Raw genomic sequence first — 12,603 nt, forward strand, 5'->3', positions numbered from 1 at the left:
TTCTCCTACCTCTACCTGTAACTTTTCAGAACTTTATTCATTTATAGTCACTCAGCTGCCTCCGCGGGATTCTAATTCCGGCTCCAGAGTTTTCCATCTACACTTCTAAAACCCTACCTTTAAAGAGGGTCAAAAGACTGTGTAATGAATGACCTTTTAAAACTAACTATTCTCAGTCAGTGCTATCGATTCTGATCTCCTAAACCGCGAATGAGTCATCAGGGCTTCAGAAGATTTCAAGGAATCTTCTACACACTGGACAGGGTCCAATCAAGTTCGGAACAATTCAGTCATTCCTAGGTTCTCGGTGACTCTGTGGCCACGCTGCCCCACTAGATCCAGACTCAAGGACAATCTGGGGGAGGGGTGGTTTGAGGCAGGGAGCAGAGGAAGCCTGGGGTGGAGGGGAACGTCTGGGCTCTCTCGGTTAATGGGGTCCAGAGAAGAAGCCCAAAGGATCTGCGGCTGCAGGTTTTTAAGGTGTGTGTGTGTGTGTGTGTGTGTGTGTGTGTGTGTGTGTGTGTGCGCGCGCGCGCGCGCGTGTGTTTGGGGTGGGGGCGTCGTGGGTCTGGCCGGGCTACTGGAGGTGGGAATGGGGGATGGGAGAACACGGGATGGGAAGGAAAATCTAGAATCCTCTACCGGCCAGGAAGGAGAGGGAATGGGAGTTGGAGTCGCGAGGGGTGTGGGGAGCTCACTCCCTGCAGAAGACGTACTCGGTGTAGCTGGTCCAGATCTTGTCCTCGCTCTGGTCGGTGCTGCTGGCGAAAGCGCAGGTGCCTGTGGAACTGCACGCCACCATGTGGAAGCCCGCCTCGGACAGCTTGTCGAAGGCCTGCTCCAGGAAGTTGAACTTGAGGTAATAGCGCGAGGTGTAGCGCTCCGGAGGCCGGTCGGGGTCCCGACTCTCGTTCAGGGTGTCCCCGAACACCTCCTTGGCCAGCGAAGTCTTGCCGCACACGGTGATGCGCGCCACTCGCCGGAACTTGGCGTCCGCCTGCGCATCCCGCCCGATGGTGTAGGAGCCTCGGTAGCCGATGGTGATGTAGCCCGAGCGCCGGCTGCCGTCCAACGACTGAGAAGGCGTGAGCAGTGGGCCAGCCGCGCCCCCGGACGGGCTGCGGCTAGACAGCTCCAGGGTGGGCGACGGCGCCCCAGCAGAGGCGCCCTCCTGCAGCTCGGGCTCCGCATAGCCGAGAGGCAGCAGCTCGTCACCCAGAGAGCCCTCCTTCTGCACCCCTCGCCGCGAGTGCGGCGGCGGCGGCCCGGGGCCGGGCTGCTGGGGCGCCCCGAGGCGGCGCACGAGCTCGGGCAGCTCGAAGTACTCGGCCTCGCGCTGCAGCCGGCTGCGCTCTGGGAAGTAGTCGGGCAGCACGAGCTGCAGGTCCCGCAGGTAATCCAAGATGTAGCGGAAGAGGAAACCGTCTCGGTCCAGAAAGAAGCGGCCTTTGCTGTCCCGGGCCAGCTCCTGCGGCTGCTGCTGCGTGAACATGCGCCAAAGCAGCGAGTCGGGCACCGACACCACCGTGCAGCGCCGGGTCACATACACCTGGCCCCCCACGTTGAGCTCTACGATGTCAGGAAACAGCGGCGGCTCCGCCGAGGACGACGAGGAGCCACTGCCGCCGCCGCCGCCGCCCCCGTTGGGTAATCCACGAGTGCTGTCCGCCAGAGCCATGGCCAAGAGGTGGCCGGGCTAGGGCAGTGGCCAGGAGCCGGGCCGCGCGCCGAAGCCGCCGCTTCCCGGACGCTCGTTCAGCCTTGCGCCCCGGCCACTGCCGCCGAGAGCCGCGCGGAGCCGAGCGCACCCTGCGAGCGCGCCGCTGTGCGCCCCCGCGAGCCCCGCTGCGCTCTGCCTGCCTCGCCCGCGCGCTCCAGGGGAGTGCCGGGTGGCCGCCCGCACGCCGCTTAAGTAGAGCCGCCCGCCCGGGCGCCGCTGCGCGCAGGAGGCGGGGGCGGCTGCGGAGCGGCGGAGCCTGGCTCCCTAGGCGGGAGGGGGCGGAGGAGCGGTGAATCGATTTGCATCTTAAACGCTGACGCCGTGGCCAGCTGCTGGCTCCACCCCGGCTCGCGCGCCGCCCGGGCGCCCCGACTTCCCCACCCCTCCTCGACCCGCGCTCCATCCCCTTCCCGCTCCCGCCCAACTTTCATCCTCTTCCAGAGTGGACGGAGCCTGGGATCTGCGCTTCGGCAGAGGAGCCTTCTTTGAAGAGGCAATCAGAACGCCCCTTTCCCTCCTAAGCGCTCCGGGGCCAGTGGAAGGAATACGTAAACTTTCAGGATCTCCTCACCCGAAGAGTGGAAGTGCCTGACCGCCCCTCCTCCCCCCACCTAGCCGCTTTGAACACGGGAACTGTGCCTCTTCATAAACACGCCGATCGCCGCGTTGCTGAAAGTTCTAGAGACCAAAAATATGGAAAGACCGCCCGCTGGGGTGGGCCCGCTTCAGCCCGGAGGCAGCTAGATTTTGTTCGCTAGGACGTGTAGCCTCGGGGGAAAAAAAAAATCCCTACAAACAAAAAGTTAATCTCGGTATCCTGCCGCAGGATTTTCTGGGTAAAGACGCAAGCTCATTAGTTGGGACTACCTCAAAATTGGAGGAAATGGGCTGAAATAGCAGTGGGGGAACTTGGGTGAGTTAAAGCAGTGGCTTCGGGGCGCGTTCCCCTCTAGGTGGCGGACGCTGCCTCCTGCTGAGCCTGAAGGGACGTGTTTGCTGAGGCCTTTGGGCTCCGTCTCCGCGGCCCCAGGTGAATCGCGTTCTGAGACTTGGAGGGTTAGAAGATCTAATGTAATTTGGAGAACCTCCCTTTCAACCTCTGCGTCTTTATCCTCCCAGAGGTGCAGTGCCCCTGCTCCCTCAGGCCTGGGTCACTCCGTTCATCCCGCTCTAAATTCCTTCTAGTCTCAGGGTCCTCGAACACTGGAAGGCCCTCTCCAGACCCCTTGTGGTCTTCTAACTCCTGCTCCCTCCACATTCTCATTCGCCCGTTACCACGTGGCGGGTGGGGCCTTGAATGGCTCCTTCCACCTGCTCTAACCCCCAGGCATTCTGAAATTTCGCATTTGTGAGTGATGATCTGATCTCTGACTTTGGTAAATAAAGTGCTCCTGAGAACCGCAGAAAGGGGACGGAAGAGTGGGTGGTGAAGGATGTCTAATCAGCAAGTCGATGAGTATCTATTGTGCACCAGCTATGTGGCCTCACTGGTAGAAGAACGCAAGGCTGAGTAGGCTCCAAAGCGCCATCACTGTCACCGGGTAGGCAAGGGTCAGAGATCTAAGGAATTATCAGATCAAGTTTGAAAAACAGACTGTCAAATCAGTATATATCAGGCGAGATCTTTGTTCTTGATAAAAATGTTTCCCCTTTTACATAACTACCCAATGAGCTTTACAGTCCCCTCACAGATGTGTCATTTTCACTTAAAAGGTTTAGTCTGCTGAACAATTATCTCATTTCATGTCAGTGTACTAAGATCAAGCCCCAAACCAGTTCACTTAATTGCAAGTACAGATTTTGGTACTGAATTTATTTGACCACGCTTTTTTGTTTGGTTGGTTTTGTCTTTGATATAATAACAGCTGACACAAAAGTTCCAAGTTCCCATGCTGAATGCCTAGGTGGCTGTGCTACTATTTGTTATATCAGTGTCACAGACCTGGGGGGGAAAAAAAAGTCTCTTTTCTGTAAATCCAAGAAAAGCCTTCTTTGTATCAATTTTGTACATAATTTTGTACCATTACTTTTTTCATTGTAGCGGCAAATCCTGTCAGTTCTGCCTTCAGAATTCTTCCAGGCTATTCACATGTTTCACCACCACCCTGCTTCCACCTTTGCCTCCTACAGTGTTTTATCACCAGAACAAAAAGAAGGATCCTATTATAACCTAAGTCAGATCATGTCACTCTGCTCAAAGCCCCTCACTGGCATCTCATCTCAACAAAGAGTAAAACCCAGGAGTTCCTGTCATGGCACAGTGGTTAAAGAATCCAACTAGGAACCATGAGATTGTGGGTTCGATCCCTGGCCTTGCTCAGTGGGTTAAGGATCCGGCATTGCCGTGAGCTGTGGTAGGTCGCAGACACGGCTCGGATCCCGCATTGCTGTGGCTCTGGCGTAGGCCAGTGGCTACAGCTCCGATTAGACCCCTAGCCTGGGAATCTCCATAAGCTGCGAGAGCGGCCCTAGAAAAGGCAAAAAGACAAAAAAAAAAAAAAGAGAGTAAAACCCAAACCGCCAATGCCTACAAAACTCTACGAGATTGGGGCTGTCCCCTGAGGACCTCTCAGACCCATCCCCTGCCACTATCTCAGGCACTCACTGCTTTAACCACGTTTCCAGCCCTACTCTTTTCTCAGGGCCTTTGCACATCCTGCTCGCTTTGCTGAAAGACTCATTTCTCCTCCCCATCTTATCCTCTTCACCTTGTTCAGGTACCTCCCTTCTCTCCTTCTTTGGGTCTCTGTAGCAAAACTTTCCCTTGGTCACCCTATTTAACATACAGCCCCACTCAAGCAGCGTCCCTTTCCCCATTTTGTTTACTGTTTCCCTGCATTAAAATATAAAGTTCAGATATTACTCAGCCATAAAAGTGAGTGAAATGTTGCCATTTGCAGCAACAGAGATGGACTTGGGGGACATTACACTATGTGAAATGTCAGACAGACACATATTGTATGATATCACTTACATATGGAATCTAAAAAATACAACAAATTAATATAACAAAAAGGAAGAAAACTCACAAAGAACTTGTGGTTACCAATGGGGAGAGGGAAGGGGAGGGGCAACATAGGGAGGGGGGAGTGGAAGGTACAAACTATTGGGTATAAGATAGGCTCAAGGATGTATTTTGTAATAACTAAATGGAAAGTAACCTTTAAAAACTGTGTACAATTTTTTTTTTTAATTTTAAAGAATACAAAGTCTAAGAGGTCAGGAGTTCCCGTCGTGGCGCAGTGGTTAACGAATCCGACTAGGAACCATGAGGTTGTGGGTTCGGTCCCTGCCCTTGCTCAGTGGGTTAACGATCCAGCGTTGCCGTGAGCTGTGGTGTAGGTTGCAGACGCGGCTCGGATCCCGCGTTGCTGAGGCTCTGGCGTAGGCCGGTGGCTACAGCTCCGATTCGCCCCCTAGCCTGGGAACCTCCATATGCCGCAGGAGCGGCCCAAGAAATAGCAACAACAACAACAAAAAACACAAAAAAAAAGAGACAAAGTCTAAGAGGTCATAGATTTGAGTTAGCTTGATTCATCACCACATCCCCAGTGCCTAGAACATAACTGGTATATAATAGGCATTGGATAAATATCTAATTGCTCACTTGTTTATTCCACCAATATTTATTAAAAGTCTACTACTATGTTCCAGCAACATGTTAAAAAAAAATGATCTCTACCCTCTTGGGGCTTAGAGTCTTGTGAGAGAGATATATAATAAATACATAGATAAGGTAATCCACTTCAGGGAGGTTAAAAACCATGAATAAAATAAAATTGCGAAATGGGATAGAGGGACAGAGTACAGGGATACTGCTTTATACAGACTGGCTGGGAGCCTCTCCATGAAAGTGGCTTTGAGCTGAATAATAAGAAAGACCACATGGGAAGCTCTGGAGAAAGAGCATTCTAGGCTGAGGGCAAAGCACATGAAAGGGGTCTGGGTTAGGAATGAGCTTGGGACATCTCACAGCATCATCTGCTTGTATCCTGTGATTGTCAACGTGCCCCTGAAGAGATATAAGCTCAAATGTGATCGATACTGTGTGCCTAGATGCTACCTCCCTTCATTCTCCATCACTTCACATATTCTTTCTCCATAGAGTGGTCTACTGCAGGAAACCATCAGGATTTCCTTACCAAAGTCTGGGTTGTGCATGAGAGGTATAATAATGAATGAAACAGGTGATATGAGACTGAAGGAATAATTTTCTGGTTAATTTTGTATGTTCTATTTCCTGCCTACAGGTTGGTGTCTGGAAAGTCATGAAGAAGAAAGATAGAGAATGTTAATGCTGGGACTTATGGTCCTGCATGTTGATGGGGGAAGGAAGGGTCGTAACTCTTCAGTTTCTTCAATATGTTAAATATGCTTCAGTGTCAGAGGGTAAGAGAGAATTTGGGAAGCCACTAGCTCTGTGTCTCATCTCAATTCACCTTCTAGTGATGGATACATTGATGGTCATTGTTCCTTCTCACGTGTCATGTACTTTCCTAAATAAGAGGCAGTGCTCTGTCCTTTTATCCTAAAGTTTAGGGTATTGGAAACATCTTTGAACCTATGTTCTCATCTGATTTGTAGCTCTTTCCCCACCTATTGCCTTTTCTTCCACTCAGCTTCCCACCCCCCACCCCATCCAAAAGCACAGAGTAAATATTCTGTACATCAAAGATTTGAGAACGGAATGAGGAAGATTAAGAAAAAACAAAGTTAAAAGAGGAGAAAGAACTGGGGTGAAATGAAGTGAGCCCCTCTGAGGACTGAATGAATTTAATATATGTGACAACAATCTGTAAACCATAAAGCACCATTCAAGTGTGAGAATCATGATTTCCTACACCCATCATGCTTCCTGACAAGTCTACTCAGTAAATACTGAATGAATAAATGAACGGTAGAAACATTAAAATGAATGCTGTACAGAAAGGGGAGAAGAGACAGAATCAGAAATTGTCTGAAACGAATGTTTAGCTCATTTATCATCCTCCCAATGTGTGTGAATCTTATCTGTATGCAGGCTTTAAAAATCACTGACTTTTTGCATTCACAGAAAGAAAAGAATTGGATACAGAGAGATTAAATAATTTCAAGTGAACCAGGGGATAAAGTGATCTTAATGAAGATTTGATGAAAGATATCCCAATAGCTAATCTTAAAGAGAGAAAGAAAATGTTATGTGAGGGACATTGCCAAATTATTAAGTCTAATAGAAAATCCCAACATCGCTATAATATGATTTTTTGTAGTTGAGAACCAAACTGAGAAACAAAAGTTAATGATGTTGGAAATTTAAAATTTTTTCACTTCTACATCCTTATAAACAGTATTTGAAGCTTTTCCAGGAAACAATAATGTGATATCGAGCATTTATATAATACTTACTATGTGCCAGCCCAATTAATAGAACTATACCTGTATTAGCACCTTTATTTCTCACAGTAACTCTATGAGGTTATTATTACCTGACTTTTTTTTTTTTTGTCCTTTTGCCTTTTCTAGGGCCACTCCTGCAGCATATGGAGGTTCCCAGGCTAGGGGTCTAATCGGAGCTGTAGCCACTGGCCTACACCAGGGCCACAGCAACACCAGATCTGAGCCGTGTCTGTGACCTACACCGCAGCTCACGGCAACGCCAGATCCTTAGGCCAGGGATCCAAGGCAAGGGATCGAACCTGCAACCTCATGATTCCTAGTCAGATTCATTAACCACTGCGCCACGACAGGAACTCCCTATTACCTGATTTTTAGAAGATTATAAGAGCAAATAACTGATGGAGCTGGGATTTGAACCAAGACAGTTTAACTTTAGAATCTGCTTCTAAACATTGTCTGTATATAACTATATATATATAAACATTTCAATGAATGGCTTATATGTAGGGAAGAAACAGGTTCTATAATTTCCCCCACTTTACAGATGACAAGGCCAAGGCAAAGAGAGGTAAGGTAAATGTGACCAGGATAATGCAGCCCTTTATTCCTGCTAGGGACATGAATGGTATTCTAACATTCATGGGCTTATGACCTACAGGACTGGTAACCAGAACCTCCAGGTAGCTACTGTGAAAGAACTAGAATTAGGAAGGAGTTAAATCCTTGGCTCTCATTTCTCCTTCTATTGATGGCAAAATCCTGCATCAGGTAGGAACCCACAAGGACGCACGGAACCCACAGACAGGATGGACACACTATTGTCCTATTCTTCACCCAACTGAGTCCGACACACAATAAATATGATTTTATTTCTGGCTCTCTAAAATACCGTTATGGTTTGCAAAGTACCAGGTTCTCAGTATATTTTATTCTGACCTCATTTTCTCTGGACTAGCATAAAGTGAGTTGAGACCTAGGTTCCATTATTCAAAGGCAAGCAGCATCCACTGGTCTTCTGGGACTTGTAAAATTGAACAAAGTATTCTGCTTGTGGCATTAGATTTCAATCTGAGCACAAAAATAACTGGCTGTCACACACAAGTGATTCTGGAATTCTGACCAAGGCTAATTATTAACATCACTGGTGTTTCCTATGAATCTGAAGGTTTTGGTTTCAAATTGTGTTATTAAACTTAGAAGTTAACCATGAATGAGTTATCACATTCTATTCCGGTGCTTCACTAATGTGAGGACTTTCATATCTTCAGGTTCACTTGATTATCACAATTTCAAGAGGTGTTATTCAACCATGTCACAAATGAAGAAAGAAGCTCAGAGAGGATAGGTGACCGACATAGCCTCTCAGCACCAGAATGCTGGGAGGCAGTGCTGGCATGCAAATGGATGCTTCCTGACTCTGCATTCAGTGCTCTTCAATTTAACACCTCCAGTGAAGGTGGTCATTCAACATAATCACCTTGGGGACTCTATTCCTATTGGAGAGATATCAGAATCACCCATGTTTTTTGGCATATCTGTTTAGGAATTTTCTTCAGGGCTAGGTTTCACAAGAACAACATTGCATTAATTTATACTTATGCCAAATCTCAGGTTGATCTCTTTTTACAAGGGTATAATGCAGGGCACCACACTGCAGGACACACCCACATGTTTGAGAATAATGAGGACAAAGCCCGTTTTCATGAGTGTGAAACTAAAGTAACGATTATCAGGTGACCACCTTTTGACATTGGGTTTTAAAACTCTCATCCCCGGAATTCTCTGCTGAATAGCATCGAGTTTAGGTTACTCAGAAAGAAGAAAGGCTGATTCAACCACAAAGATTTTAATATGTGGTTCCAGAAAGTCTGCATATTTCACTGTGAGGTTTGGACAAGAAGCCAAGCTACAGGCTAGACAATGGGCAACTAAGTATGTAATTGTAAGATCATTTGCTTGATATAATTAAGAGGGGAAAAACACCTTTCCCCAATTTGCTTTCCAGTTACTGGAGAAATATGCATGATATTTCACAGTAGGGAAATAGCCTCAAACAATGCTAAATTTTATATTACTCAAGATGATTTGTTTTTAGAAAATCAGTTTCTTTTCCTACAGTAAAATGTAGATGAGAAAAGCCATACCCTGTGGAGTTGGAAGAACCTCTTATGGCTTTGTTACTTTTTTTTTTTTTTTGGCCCCCAGCCACAGCATGCACAAGTTCCCAGGCCAGGGATTTCACTAAGGTCACAGCAGTGACAACACCAGATCCCTGACTACTATGCCACCAGGGAACTCAAGGCTTTGTTGCTTAAAATCTAAGATATCAGACAAAGTTATTTAAATATTCTGAACTTCAGGAGTTCCCGTCGTGGCGCAGTGGTTAACGAATCCGACTAGGAACCATGAGGTTGCGGGTTCGGTCCCTGCCCTTGCTCAGTGGGTTAACGATCCGGCGTTGCCGTGAGCTGTGGTGTAGGTTGCAGACGCGGCTCGGATCCCGCGTTGCTGGGGCTCTGGCGTAGGCCGGTGGCTACAGCTCCGATTGGACCCCTAGCAAGGGAACCTCCATATGCCGCGGGAGCGGCCCAAAGAAATAGCAAAAAGACAAATAAATAAATAAATAAATAAATATTCTGAACTTCAGCTCTTTGAGAATGAAGCAAAAACGCTACTTCATCAGACTCTAGTGGGTTTAAGTGAGATGATATAAAGCATTTCATTTCATAGTGTCTAGCACATAATGGACACATCATAAACCTAAGTTTCTGCCTCCACCCTCCCACTCCTCTCTCTCCACTGACTTCATTAGTCCAATCAGTTCTTTGCTGAGTCTCTCCTCCTAGCTTTTACTGCTCTTTCTCACGGATGACACCTCTCTGGCAGCATCAAAAATGGGCAGAGTCGATGGCATTTCATTGGCAGTTCCTCATTCTTCCCAGGAGTTACTCGTTTCTCACAAACTTGCTCTTTGGCTGGAAGATGTAGTAAAAATCTAGACAGCTTGGAACTCTGCACTTTAGAGCTTATTTCTCATCCCAGACTTTGCATCCCATGTGCCAATTACTAACATAGCTTAGTTTTATCTCTAACTACAAGTTCAGCCATGGCAACACCTGAGAGAGAAAGCCTGGGTAGAAATGGGCAGAGGTGCTGTAAGGAGGCCTATGCCAGGAGTTGATGAAGAGCTAAGACTAAAGAGGGCAGAGCAGCAAAAACGCCACCCCAAAGGGCAACAGTGATGCAGTCTACATGTGTGTCTTCCTCTTGTGCCTTATTGCAGCCATTTCCCATTAGCTCCCAGGCTGCAATGAGGCACAAGAGGAAGACACACATCTAGACTGCATCACTGCAGCAGATTTTGCTGGAAGAAATATCAACAGTGCAGGGGAAGTTTAGCTCCTCTTTAAAATTCCACTCAACATCCCTTCAAGCATTTTTGAAGTGGCTACTATGTGCCTGCTCTTGCTGGAAGTCAAGGATGGTCCATGATCTATAAGAAAGTGTGAGAAAGCAAAGTGAATGGCCAGCAATGGCAGGAGCCATCAGGAGTTCCACATGTCACATGTGAAGATCATAGACAGGGAAGTCACCTTCCTTGCCAGTCAGTGTTCTCTACAGAAACAGAACCAAAAGGATGCATATCTGTACCTATATATTATATTTATATCTATCTATACCTATTAATTGATAGATATACAGATTGATTAAATTCCTTAAATTGAGTTGCGAAATTGGGGGCTGGTAAGTTGGATGTGTGTATGGCAAACCAGCTGGCTGCAAATTCAAGCAAGAGTTGAAGTTAGAGCCTTAAGTCTAAAATCTGCAGGGCCGGCGGGGAGGATGGAAACTCAGGCAGGATTCATATGCTACATCGACAATGAATTCCTTCTTCTCTGGGAAACCTCAATTCTTTGTCCTTATGACTGTCAATTGACTGGATGGGGCCCACCTGCATTATCAAGGACAATCTCCTTTACTTAAAGCTTACTGATTGTGTGAATCATGTCTTTAAAATACTTTCATGACAACATCTAAACTAGCTGCCAAACAGCTAGGCACCATAGGCTAGCTAAGTTGACACATAAAATTAACCATCATACTTTCCAGTGTTTTATTAGAAGCAAAACAGCTTCTTTTGAGGAAAGATGCCTGTTCATTAATAAGAAGCCATAGCTTTATAAGCTATGAAGAACTGACACTCTACTCATTACAGTGTAAGAGTATCTGTGGGCAAGTTTAGTCTTCTTAGTCCCCCTGAATTTATGATCAAATTTCAGGCAGACTTGTGGAGTCCAAGCTATTTTTGACAGAGAAGCTATAGTAGTTCCACTCTCAGCCTTGTTGGTTTGGGGGTGGAGGAGACCCTTTGCTGTATCTATGGTACCATGAGCAGAGAGATAAACCAGGTTTGGATCCAGTGCACCAGACACACAAATGCTCACTCATTAATGAAGATGTTCTCTGTTATTTATTCATCTTCAATGTATCATTTATTAACAACCCTATTAAAAAGGCATGAGGAAATCATAAAGAAAGCATTTTGTAACTAAACAAATTCCCTCCAAAAATCACTTTTCCCACCCACGACATACCTTTGCATGTCTTCCATCTCTAGGCTCTATATGAAGGGGGTATCAAAGCAATGACCTTTTCTATTCATGAATGAGACAATCAAATATTCTGCTTTCCAAAGAAAGAGAAAAGAAAAGATGGTTCCCAAAAAATAGAGACTAGACAACTTGACATTCCTCCCCACAAAAATTCCAGAATGGATGATTAAATAGAGGTGTTTCTGAAAGAGAGAGAGAGAGAATCGCCTTCCAGAGACATAACGAGCTCACCTTGGGTAAGTCAGGTCAAACAAAACACTCTCCCTTCTTGAATGGCATTGTCAACCTCACAAAATATGGTAATACTGTAGACACAGTACATTATATTTTTGCAAGGATTTGAAAGATCATTCCTGATATCTTTTTGGACGCTTTAAAGAAATGTAATCAATAAGATGGATACATTGTTGGGAGTTCCCGTCGTGGCACAGTGGTTAACGAATCTGACTAGGAACCATGAGGTTGCAGGTTCAATCCCTGGCCTTGCTCAGGGGGTTAAGGATCTGGCATTGCTGTGAGCTGTGGTGTAGGTCGCAGACGTGGCTCAGATCCCGTGCTGCTGTGGCTGTGGCGTAAGCCAGCAGCTACAGCTCCGATTGGACCCTTAGCCTGGGAACCTCCACATGTCACGGGAGTGGCTCAAGTAAAGGTAAAAAGACATTAAAAAAAAAAAAAAAAGGATACATTGTTAAGACAGATCTATTCAAAGATTGTTGATGAATGGAACAATGTTGAACTGAAGAGAAAAGCTGGAAATAAGAGTTTGCTTTAGCTCTTTTCTATGGACCTTTTATTTTATCAACAATTAAATGAATTCACCTACAGTCAACTAATCTATGACAAAGGAGGGAAGAATATACAATGGAAGAAAGACAGCCCCTTCAATAAGAGGTG

The 12,603-nt window shown here is 46.6% G+C and overlaps 1 protein-coding gene and 1 long non-coding RNA gene across 2 annotated transcripts in view; both read right to left on the reverse strand.

Moving 5' to 3' along the window:
- The window catches only part of LOC125113630 (uncharacterized), a 479,447-nt gene that overhangs the window by 403,868 nt on the left and 62,976 nt on the right, over nucleotides 1-12,603 (reverse strand). The window lies entirely within an intron of this gene.
- KCTD12 (potassium channel tetramerization domain containing 12) lies at nucleotides 498-1,834 on the reverse strand. The gene has a single exon (XM_047756446.1). The coding sequence runs from the start codon at nucleotides 1,676-1,678 to the stop codon at nucleotides 695-697; it is 984 nt and encodes a 327-aa protein (XP_047612402.1). The 5' UTR covers nucleotides 1,679-1,834; the 3' UTR covers nucleotides 498-694.

Source organism: Phacochoerus africanus, chromosome 13 (genome assembly GCF_016906955.1).
Source record: "Phacochoerus africanus isolate WHEZ1 chromosome 13, ROS_Pafr_v1, whole genome shotgun sequence".
NCBI classification, from domain to species: domain Eukaryota; kingdom Metazoa; phylum Chordata; class Mammalia; order Artiodactyla; family Suidae; genus Phacochoerus; species Phacochoerus africanus.